This window comes from Dama dama, chromosome 18 (assembly GCF_033118175.1).
Source record: "Dama dama isolate Ldn47 chromosome 18, ASM3311817v1, whole genome shotgun sequence".
Classification (NCBI taxonomy): domain Eukaryota; kingdom Metazoa; phylum Chordata; class Mammalia; order Artiodactyla; family Cervidae; genus Dama; species Dama dama.
Genome location: NC_083698.1, coordinates 69968306 through 69989347, shown reverse-complemented (window position 1 = coordinate 69989347; position 21042 = coordinate 69968306). Strand labels below are relative to the sequence as shown.

Sequence of the window (21042 nt, the reverse complement as noted above, 5' to 3'; positions counted from 1 at the left end):
TTATAAATTTTGTAGGCATATAGTTGTTCATAATACTCCTTTATTATCCTTTCAATGTCCATGAGATCAGTAGAGATGTTTCCTGTTTCTTTTTTAATATTATTTTAATATTTCATTTTTAATATTAGTAATTTGTGTCTAGGCTCTTTTTGTTCAGTTAGCCTGGCTGGAGGTGCACCAATTTGATTGATCTTTTCTTCAAGAACCAGCTTTAGGTTTTATTAAATGTAGTGCTTTCCTGTTTTTAACTTCATTGGTTTCTGCTCTAATTTTCTAATTCATTTTCTTTCATTTACTTTGAAATTAATTTGCTCTTTTCTGTAGTTTCCTAAGGTAAAAGCTTAAATTGATTTTAGATTTTCTGAAATAATATTCAATTCTATAATTTTTTCTAGGCTCTGTTTTGATTGCAGCCTACAAATTTTGATAAATTACCTTTTATTTTAACATGTGAAAATGTTTTAAACTTTTTCATTGAGACTTTTGTCTTTGACTCAATTTATTTAGAAATAGCTTTAGCCTCCAATTATTTTGGGGGGAGGTTCCAGTATCTTTCCATTATTGATTTCTGGCTTAATTTCATTTTTATCTGAGAGCATATTTTGTATGATTTCTAATTTTTTAATTTGTGTTTTATGACTAGAATATCTTGGTGAATGTTCCATGTGAGCTTGTGAAGAGTATGTATTTTGATACTGTTGGGTGAAGTAATGTATAGATGGCAGTTGGACCTGTCAGTATTCAGTTCAGCCATGTGTTTATGGATTTTCTCCCTGTTTGATATATCAATTACTGATAGAAAAACTAAAAGTGTTAGTAGTGGGTTATCTGTTTTCCTTGTAGTTCTATCAGATTCTGTCTCATGTATTTTGATGCTATGTTGTTAGGCACATACACATGAAGTATTATCATGTCTTTGATGTTTTGGGGCTTCCCTTGTGGCTCAGCTGGTAAAGAATCTGCCTGCAATGCAGGCGACCCTGGTTTGATTCCTGAGTCGGGAAGATCTTCTGGAGAAGGAATAGGTTATTCTCTCTAGTATTCTTGGGCTTCTTCCCTGGTGTCTCAGCTGGTAGAGAATCAAAGAAACTGCCTGCAGTGTGGGACACCTGGGTTTAATCCCTGGGTTGGGAAGATCCCCTGAAGAAGGGAAAGACTACCCACTCTAGTATTCTGGCCTGAAGAATTTCATGGACTGTATAGTCCATGAGGTCACAGAGAGTCAGACACCACTGAGTGACTTTCACTTTCACTTGATGTTCTGACCTCTTTATTGTTATGTAATGCCCGTCTTTATATCTGATAATTTTCCTTTCTTTAATGGTAGCTTTGTCTAAAATTAATATAGTTACTCCAACTTTCTTTTGATTAGTGTTATCAAGGCATATACTTCTCCATCACTTTGCTTTTAATCTGTGTCTTTCTATTTAGAGTGGGTTTCTTTCAAACAAAATATATTTGGGTCTCTCTCTCTCTTTTTTTTTTTTTTTTCTTTTTTAATGAACACTGACAGTTTCTGTCTTTTAATTGTTAAATTCAGAACATTAACATTTAAAGTGATTATTTATATAGTTGGATTAATATCTATCATACTTGTGACTCTTTTGTATTTACTGCTCTTATTGTTCTTATTTTTTGTTTTTAACTCTTTTTCCACCTTTTCTAGTTCTAACTGGGATTATACTTTTTTTTCCTTTCTTAGCATATCAATTATACTTCTTTAACTTCTTTTAACAGTTTCCCTTGAGTCTATAAACAAAAATTTACAAGAAATCCAAGTCTTTCAGATAACACTCTAGCTACTTCCTGGGTAATGCAATTATCTTAAAGCACAATATTTCCAACTCCTTCTTCCTGTCACTTATTTCCATTTCCTTCCTGCTGTCATTCATGGCTCTTATCCATAAGCTATAATTACTGAATACACGGTTGATACTATTATTATAATAATAATAGTCATTATTATTAATACTAGAATAAATAGTTTTTTGTTGAAACAATTAAGAATAAGAAAATATGATTTATTTTACCTTCATTATCTCTTCTCAAATGCTCTTCCTTCCATTATGTAAATAGAATTTCTGATGTGTATTTTCCTTTTTTTCTGACGCATTTAACACTTCTTATAAGGTAAGTCTACTGGCAACAAATTCCCTCAATTTTTCTTTACCTGAGAAAGTGTTTACTTAGCCATCACTTTTGAAGGACAATTTTACTGGACAAAGGATTCTAAATTGGTATTTTTTTCTTTCAGCTTTTAATATTTCACTCTGTTCTTCCTGATTGCATGGTTTCTAAGGAGAGGTGTAGTGTAATTCTTGCTCCTCTATAGCTAAGGTGTTTTCCACTGACCAGTGGTTTCTTTCAAGGTTCTCTCTTTGTTCTTAAATTTATGCAGTTTGAATATGATATGCCTGAATATGTGTTGTTGTTGTTTAGTCACTAAGTCATGTCCAACTTTTTTGTGACCTCATGGACTATATCCTACCAGGCTCTTCTGTCCATGGCATTTCCCAGGCAAGACTACTGGAGTAGGTTGTCACTTCCTTGCCCAGAGGATCTTCCCAACCCAAGGATTGAACCCCACTTCCTGCACTGGGGGGAATTTTTACTACTAAGACATAAATATATATGTATCTGTTGAGCATTTTATTCGTATTTCTGAGCTACCTGAGTCTTTAGATTATTGTCTGTAATTAATTTTGGGAAATTCTCAGTCATGATTACTTCAAATATCTTGTTTTTTTTTTTTTTCTTCTGTAATTATTCCTTTTGTAATTGTCCATTGAGTCTTGGATACCCTGTCTTCTCCTTTTCATTTTTTTCTTTTTTCCATTCAGTTTTGGGAGGTTCTATTAGCATTTTTCTCCAAGTTCACTGATTATTTCCTTAGCCATATCTGCCTTCATTACTTACCTGTCTTTATGTATCCACTTTTCCCATTAGAATCATTAGTAAAATAATCATAGTTGTTTTAAATTGCTAATCTTAGAACTCCAACAGCTTTGCATATTTGAGTCTTGTGCTGATTTTGGATCTGTTTCTTTGAATTGTGCTTTTTGTCTTTAAGTATGTCTTGCAATTATTTTCTTGAAAGCCAGACATACTGTACTGGGTAAATGGAACAGAAACAAACAGATCTTTAGAGTAAGGTTTTGCAGTTATTTGTCAAGTGGTTTTTCTGTCTTTACTGTTTGGTACAATTGCAGCTGTAAGGAGCTAAATTTCATCTGGTATACTTGTTTTTATTTCCTCTGTCACACTCTAGGTTTTCCTAGAGATTTCTTATGTAAGGTTAGAAATACATTCTTAAAATAAATCCCCCTGCAATGCAGGAGACCTGGGTTTGATCCTTGGATTTGATCCATGGATCAGAAAGACCCCCTCTGGAGAAGGGAATGGCTACTCATTCCGGCATTCCTTCTGAATTCCTACACCTCAGTAAGTTGTGATTCCTGTATCCACTCATCTATCTCTCCAGTTTTGAGTGGAGCAATTTTCCCTGGAATCTTAGTTCTCTGATGGATCAAAGAAAAGTTGCTGATTTTTCATGTTGTTCAATTTTTTTTCCTGGTTATATGGATAGGAGTGACAAGTTCCAAGTCCCATATATAATGGACTAGAAATTGGAGGTGCTTCTTTATTTTTATATTTATAGAACACAGTTCTATATACACAGCACAAATGATTTTTGAACAAATGCCTAAAATAGTGAATTACTAAATGATTGCCATGTATGCCTGGTAGAATTACATGACTATAGGAGAAAAACAATGAATTAAAAATGATTTACACATAAAATATTGCTCCCCTTTCTATCCTCTGGCTTTATCATTAACATGTGTTTGCAGTGAGCTCAGGCCTCACCTACACTCTGGAATATTTTAGCTATTTTATTATACTGGATATTATTTTATTACCTAAGTTACCAGCAGTTAATTTATATTGTTATATGGAAGATCTCATCTAGAACCAGATATTCAAAAGATAATACTACTCAATAGGTAAAAAGAATAATATTGTCACTTATAAATTTTGAACAATGAGATAATAGATACTATCATTAAACATTGCTGAATTAATTTCATGCAATACTCACTTAGTATGGAGCTGTCATAATATGCTGGAATATTGTGTCAGGAAGCTATAATGGAAGTTGAAAAAACTAAAAAAATAAGCTAGGAAAATGAAACCCATGGATCTGCCCATACAAAAAGGATATGTATGTTGTAGAACTAAGACTCTGCCATACAGTTTTTCATGCTGTCTGAAATCTGACCTACATCAAAGTGAAGTTGCTAAATTATGTTCATGAAGTAAAAGGCCAGTAGATGTTATGGCTCCAGGGACTGAAGAGCAATAGCAAATTACTGTTTTTTTCTCACTGCCTAGTTCAGGCCCAAGATTAAATTAAATGAAAGAAAGTTGTATTTAACCACAAAGTTATACAATAATAATTTCAGAGATAAAAGATACATTGGGGTTTTTTTTTTTTTTCAGTTTAGTTTCCTTTTGATGAAAGAATTTCCCACACATTATTCTTAAAAAATCACCCTCTAGCCTCCCTTTGTTGGGGGCTTCCCAGGTGGCTCAGTGGTAAAGAATCTTCCTACCAATGCAGTAGATTCAGGAGACATGGGTTCAATCACTGGGTTGAGAAGATCCCTGGTGAAGGAAATGGCAACCCACTCCAGTATTCTTGCCTGGAAAATCCAATGGACAGAGGAGCCTGGTGGGCTACAGTCCATGGGGTCACAAAGAGTCAGACATGAAGACTGAGTATGAATCTCCCTTGGAAACCATACGTGATAAAATATGCCTCCATCAGCTCTATTGTGTGCTTATGCAGGACATGGGTTAGGGGTTGCTGTGCATTTTTACATTTAATTGTCGCAGTACCTCTCTGAGGAAGGTAGCATTGGTTCTATTTTACTAAGAAAAAAAGGAGGTAGTGGGGTACATTTAAAGAAAGAGAATGAAAGAGAGGAAAGGAGGGAGGGAGGAAGGAGAGAGGAGAGGGAAAGTAAGAGGGAGGGAGACAAGAAGAGGGTGAAAGGGACAGAGGCAGGCAGGGAGGGGAAAGAAGATGTGCAACAAGGCAGACCAGACTGCTGAGATAAGGATAAATTGACATTAATCTAGCAAACTCGTGCTATGGAAGTAGAAGTGGAAAAGCAGGGACTGGGACTAAAAACAGGAGAACTGGCTAAAGTACACAAAAGAATAAATGAGCCACTAGGCTCCTATCTTGTTCTGACAGAAAACTGAAGCCTGCTCTCTTGAGAAAGTGAACCAGCTAGAAATCTAGTTTTAGGAATATCTGATTCTGTGACTGGTGGTGGAAGTAAAGTCCGATACTGTAAAGAGCAATATTGCACTGGAACCTGGAATGTTAGGTCCATGAATCAAGGAAAATTGGAAGTGGTCAAGCAGGAGATGGCAAGAGTGAACATGGATGTTTTAGGAATCAGTGAACTAAAATGGACTGGAATGGGTGAATTTAACTCAGATGAACATTATATCTACTACTGTGGGCAAGAATCCCTTAGAAGAAATGGAGTAGCCATCATAGTCAACAAGAGTCTAAAATGCAGTACTTGGATGCAATCTCAAAAACAACAGAATGATCTCTGTTCGTTTCCAAGGCAAGCCATTCAATATCACAGTAATCCAAGTCTATACCCCAACCAATAATGCTGAAGAAGCAGAAGTTGAATTGTTCTATGAAGACCTACATGACCTTCTAGAACAAACACCCAAAAGAGATGTACTTTTCATTATAGGGTACTGGAATGCAAAAGTAGGAAGTCAAGAGATACCTGGAGTAACAGGCATATTTGGCCTTGGAGTACAGAATGAAGCAGGGAAAAGGCTTATTGAGTTTTGTCAAGAGAATGCACTGGTCATATCAAACACACTCTTCCAACAACACAAGAGGACTCTACACATGGACATCACCAGATGGTCAATACCAAAATCAGATTGATTATATTCTTTGCAGCCAAAGATGGGGAAGCTCTATATAGCCAGGAAAAACAAGACTGGGAGCTGACTGTGGTTCAGATCATGAACTCCTTATTGCCAAATTCAGACTTAAATTGAAGAAAGTAGGGAAAACCACTAGACAATTCAGGTATGACCTAAGTCAAATCCCTTATGAATATATAGTGGAAGTGACAAATAGATTCAAGGGATTAGATCTGATAGAGTGCCTGAAGAACTATGGATGGAGGTTCATGACATTGTATAGGAGGCAGTGATCAAGACCATCCCCAGGAAAAAGAAATGCAAAATGGCAAAATGGTTGTTTGAGGAGGCCTTAAATAGCTGTGAAAGCAAAGAAGTGAAAGGCAAAGGCGAAAATGAAAGATATACCCATTTGAATGCAGAGTTCCAAACAAACCCAAGGAGAGATAAGAAAGCCTTCCTCAGCAATCAATGCAAAGAAATAGAGGAAAACAATAGAATGGGAAAGACTAGAGATCTTTTCAAGAAAATGAGAGATACCAAGGGAACATTCCATGCAAATATGGGCTCAATAAAGGACAGAACTGGTATGGATCTAATAGAAGCAGAAGATATTAAGAAGAGGTGTCAAGAAAACATAGAAGAACTATACAAAAAAGATCTTGATGATGATGGTGTGATCATTCACCTGGAGCCATCATCTTGGAATATGAAGTCAAGTGGGCCTTAGAAAGCTTCATTATGAACAAAGCTAGTGGAGGGATGGAATTCCAGTTGAGCAATCTCAAATCCTAAAAGATGATGCTGTGAAGGTGCTGCACTCAATAAGTCAGCAAATTTGGAAAACTCAGCAGTGGCCACAGGACTGGAAAAGGTCCATGTTCATTCCAATCCCAAAGAAAGGAAACACCAAAGAATGCTTAAAGTACAACACAAATGCACTCATCTCACATGCTAGTAAAGTAATGTTCTAAATTCTCCAAGCCAGGCTCCAACAGTACATGAACCTTTAAATTCCATATGCTCAAGCTTGTATTAGAAAAGGCAGAGGGACCAGAGATCAAATCTCTAACATCCGTTGGATCATCGAAAAGGCAAGAGAGTGCCAGAAAAACATCTGTTTCTGCTTTATTGACTATACCAAAGCCTTTGAATGTGTGGATCACAAGAAACTGTGGAAAATTCTGAAAGAGATGGGAACACCAGACCAGCTGACCTGCCTCTTGAGAAACCTGTATGCAGGTCAGGAAGCAATAGTTAGAACTGGACATGGAACAACAGACTGGTTCCAAATCGGGAAAGGAGTACGCCAAGGCTGTATATTGTCACCCTGCTTATTTAACTTATATGCAGAGTACCTCATGAGAAATGCTGGGCTGTATGAAGCACAAGTTGGAATCAAGATTGCCAGGAGAAATATCAATAATCTCATATATGCAGATGACACCACCCTTGTGGCAGAAAGCGAAGAACTAACGAGCCTCTTGATGAAAGTGAAAGAGGAGAGTGAATAAGTTGGCTTAAAACCCAAAATTCAGAAAACTAAGATCATGGCATCTGGTCCCATCACTTCATGGCAAATAGATGGGGAAACAGTGAAACAATGGCAGGCTTTATTTTCTTGGGCTCCAAAATCACTGAAGATGTTGACTGCAGCCATGAAATCAAAAGACATTTGCTCTTTGGAAGAAAAGCCAACTATGATCAACCTAGACAGCATATTAAAAAGCAGAGACATTACTTTACCAACAAAGGTCCATCTAGTCAAAGCTATGGTTTTCCAGTATTCATGTATGGATGTGAGAGTTGGACTATAAAGAGAGCTGAGCGCCAAAGAATTGATGCTTTTGAAGTGTAGTTTGGAGAAGACTCTTGAGAGTCTCTTGGACTGCAAGGAGATCCAACCAGTCCATCCTCCAGGAGATCAGTCCTGATTATTCATTGGAAGGAGCCTCCGATACTTTGGCCACCTAATGTGAAGAACTGACTCATTTGAAAAGACCCTGATGCTGGGAAACAATGAAGGTGGGAGGAGGTGGGGACGACAGAGGATGAGGTGGTTGGATGGCATCACCAACTAATGGACATGAATTTGAGTAAACTTTGGGAGTTGGTGATGGACAGGGAGGCCTGGCATGCTCCAGTCCATGGGGTCACAAAAAGTCGGACACGACTGAGTGCCTGAACTGATCTGAATTGGTACCTCCTAGCAGGCACTAAGAAAATGTTTGGTATAAAATGAAATGAGGAAGAGTAAAGTCCATAAGTTTCTGAAAGGAAGAATTAGGACCCCAAATGGCATATAACTTTTCAGGAGCAACACTAAAAGCTAAAAGCCAGTTGAAAAATAAATAAAATGTAAGCATAGAATAAACACATTCATATTTACTGATAGACAAAGGCCATAAAATTTTACCTTGTGAGTATGCTCTTAGGAAGCTTTTAGGTTCCACCAAAAGGAGGAAATATGATATAGAAAGTCATGTGATCAAGGAAACAAGGAGTATAATCTAGGACAGAAATAAAAGCATTCATAGGATGGTGACAAAGAGAAGTCCTGAAAGAAGATCTGTGTAGATCTGGAGAGCTACCTGGTAACACTGGAGCAGAAAGACAGAGGACTTCATCAGAAAGGGGAGGGGCTGGACTAGGACTAATTGAACTATTATTTCATTTATCTGATATTTTGTAATGATAATTTTTTCCTACTTATTGTAGATAGGTCAGAGATGAATTTGAAATAGGCAGCGACTTTAAATAATGGAGCACGTATAAGAATAAGGCAGTTTCCAACTCCAGCAATAAAATAAGTGTAAAAGAAAGAAAATATGATTATAAAGTAAGCCTAGTACCTTATGAAGATAAAATAAAAAATATTTACAAGTTACAGTGACATAAATTCTGAGCACTGAATTAACACAATAAAATATAAGTCCCATGGATTGACAAGATATAAACAAAAACTTATGAGGCAGATTAATATGTGTAATATAATCATATTTTATGTCTATCTTTTATATAAGAGTTTATGATTTGATAATAAGCATTTAGAAACTTATGGACCAAATTGCAATTAAGTACTGTTACTCAATGTTCCATACTTATGTATACCTTAATTTTTAATATAAACAAATATCTAAGCATTCCTTTTAAGAATTAATTTTGTATAAAATATAGATCCAAAATGTCATTTTAAATTGTACACAGAACTTTGGTTTATGTGTATCATAATTTAGTTACTCTCTTTTCACTCTATGTTTAGATTGCTTTTGGTATTTTTCTATTTTATATATCCTTGTGTAAAAGTCTCTGGCATTAGTGTGATTATTTTTCTAGAATATATGCCAGATGGAACTGTTAATAGGAAAAATTCACATTTTAAGTCTTTGGATAAAGAATCCAAAGCTGAGCATCAAAGATTGAAACAATTTATATCCACCCAGCAATGTTTTACAGTTTCTAGTATCTTACTTCATGTCAACAGTGGGTAGTAAAATTCTATTTTCATATTTGGCACATTTTTTTGAAAACTCTCTAAATTTTTATCTGATTACAAGTGATGTAAGATCGTGTGTTCACATGTTGCAAGCCATGGACAATCTTCTAGATGTACCCTTCTCCCTTCCTCTCCTTGTCACTGCTGTAAATACTTCAGTCATCTCTCTTAGGCTCCCTTCTGACTGCAGAACTGAGCTCTCTTACCCTGTGATCCTTAAACTGCTTTTAGGTTTTTTCTTCTAAGTCACAAATCTGATACTATCATTTGCTTACTCAAAAGCCCTTGGAGACTAGTAATTTCCCACAGAGTGACATCTAAAAGTCTTAGAGCAGAATACTACATCAGCATTAATATGGGTCCAAGTATTTTCTTAAATTATAAAAATGGATTTTCATGACAGCCTTTTCTTAATAATTATAAAGAACTTGTGATTTTGCTTACTACATTCACTCTACTTATCTAAGGAGTGATTAAAGGTAAGATCACAAAGATGGTGACATAGGTCATTCGTGACTTTGTTCCCTCTGGTGAGAACAGCTAATAACCATTCAAGAACAAGACACCACTGAGAAAATCCTAGAATAAAGAGGTGAGGCTAAAGCACCCCTTGCACCATGGAGACAATGACACTGAATTGCAAGGTGAGATGCAGCTACATATGGACATCATTGTCCCTTCCCCAGGAGGCCAGTGAATACCACATGGAGGGGTCTCCCCTCACTCTCCAGGTTCTCCAGTGAGCAAGCAGAATCCAGGGTGGACAGCCAACCCCTACCCCCAACACTGTGTGTCACTTTGTGGGAGCCCCTTCCTTGATCTTGCCCCAGATTGCAAGGGAATCTGTAGGACTCCACCACTGGGAATCTTATTGTGACAGAGAAGTGAGGTGGAGCATCTTAAAACAGCCCACACTTGGACGTGGTGGACTGAGTTCATACCTAGTGTCCAAGTAGAAATCCCAACCAGCAACAAAGTGAAAAGATAATTGATGAAATGGGGAAAACATTTCCAAGTTATCTATCTGATAAGGGATTAATATCCAAAACATGTGAAGAAGTCATATAACCTAGTAAAAAGCTCAGTAACATCTATTGTGGTTATCATTTCACAATATATGTAAATCAAATCATCATGCTGTAACCTAAAACTTACACACTGATATACATCAATTATATTTCAATAAAATTAGCAGAAAAAAAGCTATGATTAATCAATCATGTGTAAATATATTGATGTAGGAAAGAGTAGCATGATAAATTCTAGAAACTCACTTATTCAACTACTCATTTATTTAAAAAATATTTATTGAGTCTTTCCAATGTGCTAGACCTGCTCTAAGTTCCAGAAGTACGGGGCTACATAGCCAAGAGAGCCAACAATGCCCTGTTCTTCTCTTTGTGAAGTTAATGGAAGGGAATGGGGGCAAAAATTTCAAAAGGTAACTTTTTTTCTTTTTAAAAAAGTATCAAACAATGGTGTGCTGGTATATCAAATCTATGGAAAAATCAAATGAAATATATAAAGCCCTATTTGTATGTTTGTGGATCTCCTAACATAGATAATTTCAAGCTACCAATGGTTTAAGAACCAGTTCACAAGATTCTTAAATATTAGACAGTTGGCTCTGGAGAGCCCGTATAAATTGATTCCAACCCATTGACAATACCAATAGGTATTAGAATTTGGAGAACTGGCAACTGACTACTTGAGTCAGAATGTAAAAAAAGACCCTGCATAACAGATGGCACTGAGCTAAGGTATGAATGAAGAGAGGACTCAGAAAGTTGAATATCATTTGAAAGAAAATTTCTGGAAGAAAGAGATATGACAAATGCACTAAGGCAAGAAATCACTTAGCACATCTGAAAAACAAAGCCAGAACATAGATTTTAAATTGATTTTTCAGTTGGGAGGTAACCTTATGATCAAAAAGCCTCTAACTAGGGTGAAACCAGTATTTTGGAAAAGCTGAATTATGATCCAGAAGCTATTATAAGATCAGTCTTGGTTCTTTTATACTTCTTTGCTAATAGAGTTTCCAATTACTGGTGGGTAATTCTTGGGTGAGAGGGGTGTGGGTCAGATATAGAAATTTAAAGTCTACCAGAAAGCTGAGTTTATAGAATGCAAAATACAGCAGGAAATAAGGATGATTCTGTTTTACCAACATTTATGGTTCTGAGAGTGTTCACTCTAGACACTATAATTTGCATTTCTTCTTTAATCTTATAAACTATACAAATCAAATATACTTTTAAATGCTGTTGCCATATTAAGATGAGTAGTAGTTTAAATATGATATAATGAAATGTATCATTGAGCAGTATTTGGATAAAACATAAATCAAATTATAGGCACAATGCAAGAGTAATTAAATTGAATTCATTTAGCAGCTTTCGTAATCTTTTGAACTTGGAGTCAAGAATAAAAGAGATAATTTTGTTTTGCTTATTTTATCTTCAGCAGGTAAAGATGGAGGAGAATATGAAACAATAATATAAGAATGAATCAGTTGGAGTTCAAATCCAAGCTTGAGAAGTGAACAGCTACTCCTGAGTGAAAATAAATCCTATCGTGAAGCAAATGAAGATTAGTAGGATTAAATGTCACATGTGGAGGATCTAAAAGTGGATTTGTTTTTTATTACTGAAGATATATTTATGGGTTAATTGTATGGAGATCCGGCTCATTTGTTTTTTCTAAATTGAGATGAGTCAGAATGTCTCTGGGGCAGAAGAAACTTGTATGGCTTCTGAGAATGTGTATTATTTGTTTCAGTATTATGCATTTGCAGCTAACAGTCCTGAGAAAGAGATTATAATTTGATAGTCTCAGAAGGAATTAATTGTTACTGACATGTTAGCTATATTAATAGTTACAATACTTTCTTTATCCAAGCAATTGTAATTTGTATACACATTCAAATTGCTTTAGTAGTAATGCCCAGCATTTACACACAATTTTAAGAAGTTCAAAGCAATAGCTAAAAAAATTGTCATTTCCAAAATTTTGAGTTACATATAGAACATGACTGTCAAATCTAGAAATTCATTTTTTATTGTAGAAGAAATAGAAAAAAATAGCTTTGTAATTATTGATAAGCTTTTTCTACATGAAGCATATCTCAATTTTTATTAAATTATAGAAAACATTATTCGGAGAAGGCAATGGCAACCTACTCCAATACTCTTGCTGGAAAATCCCATGGACAGAGGAGCCTGGTAGGGGGCAGTCCATGGGGTCACTAAGAGTCAAACATGACTGAGCGACTTCACTTTCACATTTCACCTTCATGCACTGGAGAAGGAAATGGCAACCCACTCCAGTGTTCCTGCCTGGAGAATCCCAGGGATGGGGAGCCTGGTGGGCTGCTGTCTGTGGGGTCACACAGAGTTGGACACGACTGAAGAGACTTAGGAGCAGCAGCAGTAACCATTAAATGTCCAATGGAATTAGTTCAAAGCTATGAGTCCCAGATTATTTTACTTCATTCTTAAAAGTTATGTATTAACTGCAGTTCAGTTCAGTTCAGTTCAGTCGCTCAGCCATGTCTGACTCTTTGTGACCCCATGAGCTGCAGCATGCCAGGCCTCCCTGTCCATCACCAGCTCCCGGAGCCTAGCCAAACTCATGTCCATTGAATTGGTGATGCCATCCAACCATCTCATCCTCTGTCATCCCATTTTCCTCCTGCCCTCAATCTTTCCCAGCATCAGGGTCTTTTCAAATGAGTTAGCTCTTTGCATCCGGTGGCCAAAGTATTGGAGCTGCAGCTTCAATCTCAGTCCTTCCAATGAACACCCAGGACTGATTTCCTTTAGGATGGACTGGTTGGATCTTCATGCAGTCCAAGGAACTCTCAAGAGTCTTCTCCAACACCACAGTTCAAAAGCATCAATTCTTCAGCATTCAGCTTTCTTTATAGTCCAACACTCACATCTGTACATGTGTACTGGAAAAACCATAGCCTTGACTAGATGGAGCTTTGCTGACAAAGTAATATCTCTGCTTTTTAATATGTTATCTAGCTTGGTCATAATTTTCCTTCCAAGGAGTAAGCGTCTTTTAATTTCATGGCTTCAATCACCATCTGCAGTGCTTTTGGAGCCCCCCCAAAATAAATTATCTCACTGTTTCCACTGTTTCCCCATCTATTTGCCATGAAGTGATGGAACCAGATGCCATGATCTTAGTTTTCTGAATGTTGAGCTTTAAACCAACTATTTTACTCTCCTCTTTCCCTTTCATCAAGAGGATTTTTTGGTCTTCACTTTCTGCCATAAGGGTGGTGTCATCTGCATATCTGAGGTTACTGATATTTTTCCTGGCAATCTTGATTCCAGCTTGTGTTTCTTCCAGCCCAGCGTTTCTCATGATGTACTCTTCATATAAGTTAAATAAGCAGGGTGACAATATACAGCCTTGATGTACTCCTTTTCCTATTTGGAACCAGTCTGTTGTTCCATGACCAGTTCTAAATGTTGCTTCCTGACCTGTATACAGGTTTCTCAAAAGGCAGGTCAGGTGGTCTGGTATTCGCATCTCTTTCAGAATTTTCCACAATTTATTGAGATCCACACATTCAAAGGATTTGGCATAGTCAATAAAGCAGAAACAGATGTTTTTCTGGAACTCTCTTGCTTTTTCAATGATCCAGAGGATGTTGGCAATTTGATCTCTGGTTCCTCTGCCTTTTCTAAAACAAGCTTGAACATCTGGAATTGCACGTTTCATGTATTGCTGAAGTCTGGCTTGGAGAATTTTGAGGATTACCTTACTAGCGTGTGAGATAAGTGCAATTGTGCAGTAGTTTAAACATTCTTTGGCATTGCCTTTCTTTGGGACTGGAATGAACCCTGACCTTTTCCAATCTTGTGGACACTGCTGAGTTTTCCAAATTTGCTGACATATTGAGTGCAGCACTTTCACAGCATCATCTTTTAGGATTTGAAATAGCTCAACTGGGATTCCATCACCTCCACTCGCTTTGTTTGTAGTGATGCTTCCTAAGGCCCACTTGACTTCACATTCCAGGATGTCTGGCTCTACGTGAGTGATCACACCATCGTGAGTAACTGGGGTGTGAAGATCTTTCTTGTACAGTTCTCCTGTGTATTCTTGCCAACTCTTCTTAATATCTTCTGCTTCTGTCAGGTCCATACCATTTCCGTCCTTTATTGAGCCCATCTTTTCATGAAATGTTCCCTTGGTATCTCTAATTTTCTTGAAGAGATCTTTAGTCTTTCCCATTCTATTGTTTTCCTCTGTCTATTTGCATTGATTGCTGAGAAAGGCTTTCTTATCTCTCCTTGCTATTCTTTGGAACTCTGCATTCAAATGGGTATATCTGTCCTTTTTTCCTTTGCTTCTCTTCTTTTCACAGCTATTTGTAAGGCCTCCGCAGGCAGCCATTTTGCTTTTTTGCATTTCTTTTTCCTGGGGATGGTCTTGTTCCCTGTCTCCTGAACAATGTCATGAACCTCTCAGGCACTCTGTCTATCAGATCTAGTCCTTTAAAGCTATTTGTCACTTCCACTGTATAATCATAAGTGTTAACTTACTTCTCTATAATTACCATAAATCTGTGAATAATATGATGTTTGCAATAAAATGAATTAAACACAGAGGACTGCTATTTAGATACCAGGTGACATAAATGCTTTAGAAATCACTTATTAAACTGCAGGATCTTGAGTAATTATAAGTGAGAGAAGGAAAGTAGAGCGGGTTACCCTGTCAGCAGAAGAGGCCAGATATGTACTCTGAATCCCCATGGAAAATAAAATTAAGGCAACTGTTCCTGTTAGTTAGGCTAGAAAACACTCTCATCCAAAGCCCTACTACTGTTATTATAATCAGCCTCACAATCAAGAAGGACCCTCACTGAAGCAAGAACCAAATAGATGTATTTAGCTTTGGAATTTGAAAAAAAGAAAAGGTTTTCACATATTTTACTTTAGTGCATACTTCTTATTTTCTGTATCTAAAATTGTTTCATTTAAAAGGCAAATTGTAAACTCAGCTTCATTTAGAGTTCAGGTAATTTTCAGAATATTTTGGGCCAAAATAAATCTTTAGATGGAAGTATTTCAATATTGATCTAAGAAAGTAGTCATAATGAGGTCTATGGTAAATTTAATTATTTCAGTGTTACCCAAAGTGGGCAGCAAGTACAAAATTCTGCACAATATTAATTATCCTTTGATCAAAAGGAATTTAGAAAATGCTGTTAAGTCAGCTTACCATGAGATCTCAGCTTTTTTTTCATATCAAGATGTAAGTTATCAATCTTGTATTAAATCTACTGAAGCATATGTTGAAATACAGCCATAAGACAGGAGGGGATCCCAGACAGAGGGAAGTTTATGAGCCAATATGAGCAGGTGGAAAAGCATAATGAATCTTTTAAGAAATTAGGAAAATTCTGGGTTTGGAGGAGATAAATCTGGAAATAGATGCCAGAGCCAAACTGTGGGTATTTTGAATGACAGACTAAGTAATTCAGACTTTTACAAAATGTCAGCCAGCAGTCATTGAAGATTTCCAATGGGAGTGATTGAATAAATGTGAGAGTTTGGAAAGATCAATATGGCTGTAAATGGATAGGTCAGTGAAGAACAAGGAAAATACTAGAAGCAGGGAGTCCAGTTAGAAGGCGCTAGCAAAGAGTCAGGAGTGAGATTAACATAAATGGTGAAAAGAGAATGAAAAGGGAAGATGGAGAATGAGGTCTATTGCAAGAGAAGAATGGGAGGAATGAAGGAGAGTTTCAAAAATTTTTAAAGTCCTCAAGACACTGATGATGACTTTAGTGATCACAATGTATACTTTTGCAGCTTCTTTATGTGTGGGTCATGCTTTATAACTGCACCCATGCCTTTCTACCATAAAGCTAACTTTCCATTCTTAGTTGGTTAACATGGCTAACTTCTAAAATATTTTTAGGATTTCTATTTCATTTGTCAACTCTTCATTCTTAAATAATTTTTATATATTCTCTTCGTATCCTAGACAATAATTTCTCTAATATTGAAACTTTGCAACTACATGGACTGTAGCCCACTAAACTACTCTGTTCATGGAATTTTCCAGGCAACATAATAGGCCTCCTGAAATTAGGGATCAAAATTTTCCACTTTCTATAACCAGCAAAAAAGCAAATAATGGAAACTCAATCACTGTTTGAACAAAGGTGCATGCCTAGGAATGTTAGAAAGCTAGGAAGCCTAAAAAAAAGCAGAAATGGGGAAATAGGTGGAATATAAGGATTGAGGAAGTGTTGTTTTATCAAAATGTCAGAAAGACAATAGAAATAAAATTAAGGAAAATGATAAAAAAGGGAACTGATGAGGCAGAATTCCAGAGTGAAAGGCAGGCTGTAGAAGGCAGATCAAGTGTGGAGAATTCACCCTTCTGTAGTCCAATACTTTCTACATAAGAGGCCTTGTACTCCTCCATTTCCTCACCTTAGCTCCTTGTGTTTCCACTCTCAAGATTGCTATCCCATCTTGAATCTCTCTTTTTATATTTACTTGTGTACATCTAAAACACAGATCTAATATCACTGTTGCATGAGATCTTCCATGGTCACATTTCTCCAAATCTCCAGAATAAATTTTTTCTTAATAGGCAGGCTGAAGCACTCCTACATAAAATTCACTTTGGATGATGCTTTTGGGAAATTTGTCTTTATAGACATATTTTATCTAATAAAAGACACAAAGATAATATAATCATTTTACAGCTCCAAATGAAGTAATAGATTTAAGCAAATGATCACCTATGGATACAAGAACCATTAGTGGAAAAATGTAGGTGGGGTAATTAATGATAAAGGCAATCATACCAAAACCCACTGATCAAACTGCAAGTCATAAAAAGAAAGAAAACTTGATCACATATACTTCCTTATGGAAAGATAAAACACACTCTCTAATATGTTTTTGCCAAGGAACCAGCATTTGACCAGATTTTATCTGTAACAATCAGTTTAAAGGAAACACAGAAGACAGAAAAAATGTGAAAAGATAACACTGAGCTGTATTCAGCAAAATCTCAAATGTGTGAAACAATCCAATTTTTCAACAAACAGATTGCAAAGAGCACAATTTAAAGGGGGAGTGGAAAACCCATAATTTAAATAAATATTAAAAGAAACTTTAAGATGTATCAGCTAAAATTGTGATACATTTAGATTTCAACAAACCCAAATTTACAAATCATTTATGAGACAAATGACCTATACCAAGACACTGTTAATTTTTAGGTATGATGATGGCTATATTGTTTAAGTCTCATTAAACATCTTGAAATATTTTCATATGAAATGATACGATATCTAGAGTTTGCTTCAAAATAATCCAAGGTGGTGGCAGGTGTGGGGAGTAATGATACTATGAATGAAACAAGACAGATCATTGTTGGAGTTGGATGGTAGTCCCATACTTCATTTTTATATATACATTTGAAAAATTCTATTTTGTATCCTTTTAAAATGCAAGTTCCTGAGCTCGATCTTGGAACTACTGAGTTAGAATAGCTAAAGGAGAATCTAGACATCTGCATTATTAACAGGCTCCAAAGTGATGATTAGGCACACTAAGATTTGGAAATCTCAATCCTGAACAATGATTCCTGTTGTTCTTATTCTTGTCAGAGACATCTAGTCAATTACATATTCATGCTCTAGCTTTAAAGATATTAATAGAAACTGTCAAAGCCATATATTTTATATGTATTCAATATATATTAGTGATATTATTCAAAATATTTATTGCTTTTCACTCTGAATAAATATTGTAGGTCTAGATTATACAAGGTTTATCCATATATTTCATGATATTAGGATTGTGCAACTTCTCAGCTGTTAGTAATAATCCTGTGGCCATATGGAATTTCTTTCTTAGTGGTGTTTGACACCTATAATTCCTAAAGTGTTAATATCCTCATACATCATGCAGCAATGATAAAATTTAACAGATGAGAACAATAACCCGCTCTTTCACAGACAAATGGAAAAAGAGAATCTTAGCATTTTGTGTAGAATATCAATCTTAGCATTATGTGTAGAATATCAACACTGATTTTATTTATATATTTATATCTTCCATTACCCCTCCACTTTTGCCTTTGTCTGAGATTGTCTTTGTTAGCTTTTCTGCAATCGTTCATTTATTAAGTAATCACTTTGATTTTCCTAAGAGGATATTCTTGCAAAAATATAACATTTTATTGAAAAAAAATTTCCCCCCAAAACTTAGTATTCCCTATACCTTGGAACTCAAAAAAACTCTATGCTACATCTTGGCCTAATACTCATCCAGTATTCTAGATCTGCCACTAAGTAGCTAGGTGGTTTTGAATCTGGCCCTATTTTTACTGAGTCCTGGTTTCCTCACGTATATAATCCTAAAATAAATGTCAATCTACTCTTGGATCCTATATTCTTTCTGGGAAAAAAGTTTTTCACTTAATATTTAAACAAAAAACACAACTTTGAAGGGAAAAAACTGGTATAACATCTCAGCAACTTAGATGAGGATAAATAAGGCCAGTTGCATATGTTGTATTCTGAAAGTAGAAATCCAGGAATATGAAGGTTACTTCCCACTTCAACTTACCTGCTTATGAGCATGGTCATAAGAATTAATATGATTGTCAAACTCCTGGTGTTTGTGGTACTGCTTGTCACATAACTCACAGTAAAAGTTCGCCTTTACATCTTCCAGGGCCTTTGCTGTGGACTTCTCCTTTTCTGGAAAATCCTTTGGAAAAAAAAGGCAAAAATGTTGGTTATATTTCTCTCTAATAGCATAACCAGATCTCATATTAATCAAGTTGGTAATTTAATTTTACTGTGACTCAAAGGAAATGGCTAGCCTCATTACATTTATGAAATCTATGGCACAATGGAAGCAACTTTCAGCCTGGCCTAATCCTAAATTATCAGTGAACATATAATGACTTATCCTAAAGGAGCGGAACCATCAGCTTCAGTATGGTCATTACTCTTTGTCTTCTTGCCACCTGTTTCCAGGTGTGATACTGCTGACCCACTAACTATAATATCACCACCATGTCCTCTACGTAGCCAGTGACCCATCCCCAAACTGTAAGACCTCTCTACTATAATATTTTATCAGGCATTGATTGCATCCTTTTGTATTATTCACCTATTGCTTCATGTACTTTGGCCTACCTGAGATCTTAAGTGTTGGGACTTAACTATTCTCTCTTTACATTATGCCTTTCCCACCTTGATAACTGGTGAGCCTTTTCTCAACACCCAGTTCTTGGACCCTCTCAGCATCCTTTTCCATGGCATTTCAAGGAGGAGAAAGCCTCCCTTATGTTGCTTATTACCAAACACATCTACGATCATTCCTACTTTGTTTTTTTCACAGACATTTCTTTCTTTAATATTACCCCTTATATTTTTGTATTCCACACAATTCCATCTTCAGCCAACTGATTTATCCACTTCACACACTCTCCCAGGGTGGTCCCTTTCATACCATAGTTAGAGCCTTATTTATCCAAAATCTCTAACTTAGGCCTAAGCTTCTTCCACAAACATAGCTCCTGCTAGGCATTGCTAATGAGTGTGTTACAATTTTCAAAATTATTTTTAATTAATTTTCATTGGGGTATAATTGCTTTGAAATGTTGTGTTAGTTTCTATTGTACAGCAAAGTGAATCAGCTTTATGTATACATATATCCCCTCTTTTTTGGATTTCCTTCTTATTTAGGTCAACAGAGAGCACTGAATAGAGATCTCCCTGAGCTATATAGTAAGTTCTCATTAGTTAACTGTTTACAATTTTAACTATACTCTATCTCAAACAGAATTTTGGCCACATAATTCCTCCACTTAAAATCCTCTTGAATTCTCTCATTGGCTATAGAATAATAGTGACAAATGCTTACTGAACATAAACCATGTGCCAGGTATTAGGATAAGTATGTGAATTATCTCAGTAGTTCCTCATAACAACACTATAAAAATAATAAGTTCTATGTTAATGGACATTCCAAAGATGCATTGACCAGAATTCAGAGAGATCACACACTTGTGACCACTGAGTTAACAACTGGAAAGGGATTTGAATTCAAATAACCAATGTCTAGCTCTTTTGTTAACAAATAGCTGCGCTTCGCCATGTCCTTCCAAGGCCAATCCCCTTAATATACCATACAAGCTCCTTCTTACCTCATCAGTGTCATTAATAGCAATCCATGTTCCCATATTACCCTCTTTAATTTTATCGTCAGACAAGCCATATGATATTTAAAAGATTGTTTTCATGTCTATGGTTCCCATAAATCTTTGGAAGGCAAAAACTATCTTATTCGTTTTTGTGTCAACAGTACCAAACATATTATCTAGCTCAGAATAGGTGCTTATTTAATATGCATGACATAAATTAATGGGTAACGATGGCTTACATATTCATGCCTCTTACCATCCTGCAAGTTCTGCTCTATTATCCTAGTGCCTAGATAAAAGAATGGCTGGCACATAAAGGATGCCAAATAAATATGAATAAAGAATGGGTGAACGAAATAAAGAATGGA

The 21042-nt window shown here is 36.0% G+C and overlaps 1 protein-coding gene across 1 annotated transcript in view; it reads right to left on the bottom strand.

Annotated features, from left to right (window-relative positions):
- Positions 1-21042, bottom strand: part of ZNF804B (zinc finger protein 804B) — a 518489-nt gene that overhangs the window by 79908 nt on the left and 417539 nt on the right. The window contains exon 2 of the mRNA XM_061166376.1: positions 19087-19230. Coding sequence (XP_061022359.1) covers positions 19087-19230 — 144 coding nt within the window. The remainder of the gene's footprint in view (positions 1-19086; positions 19231-21042) is intronic.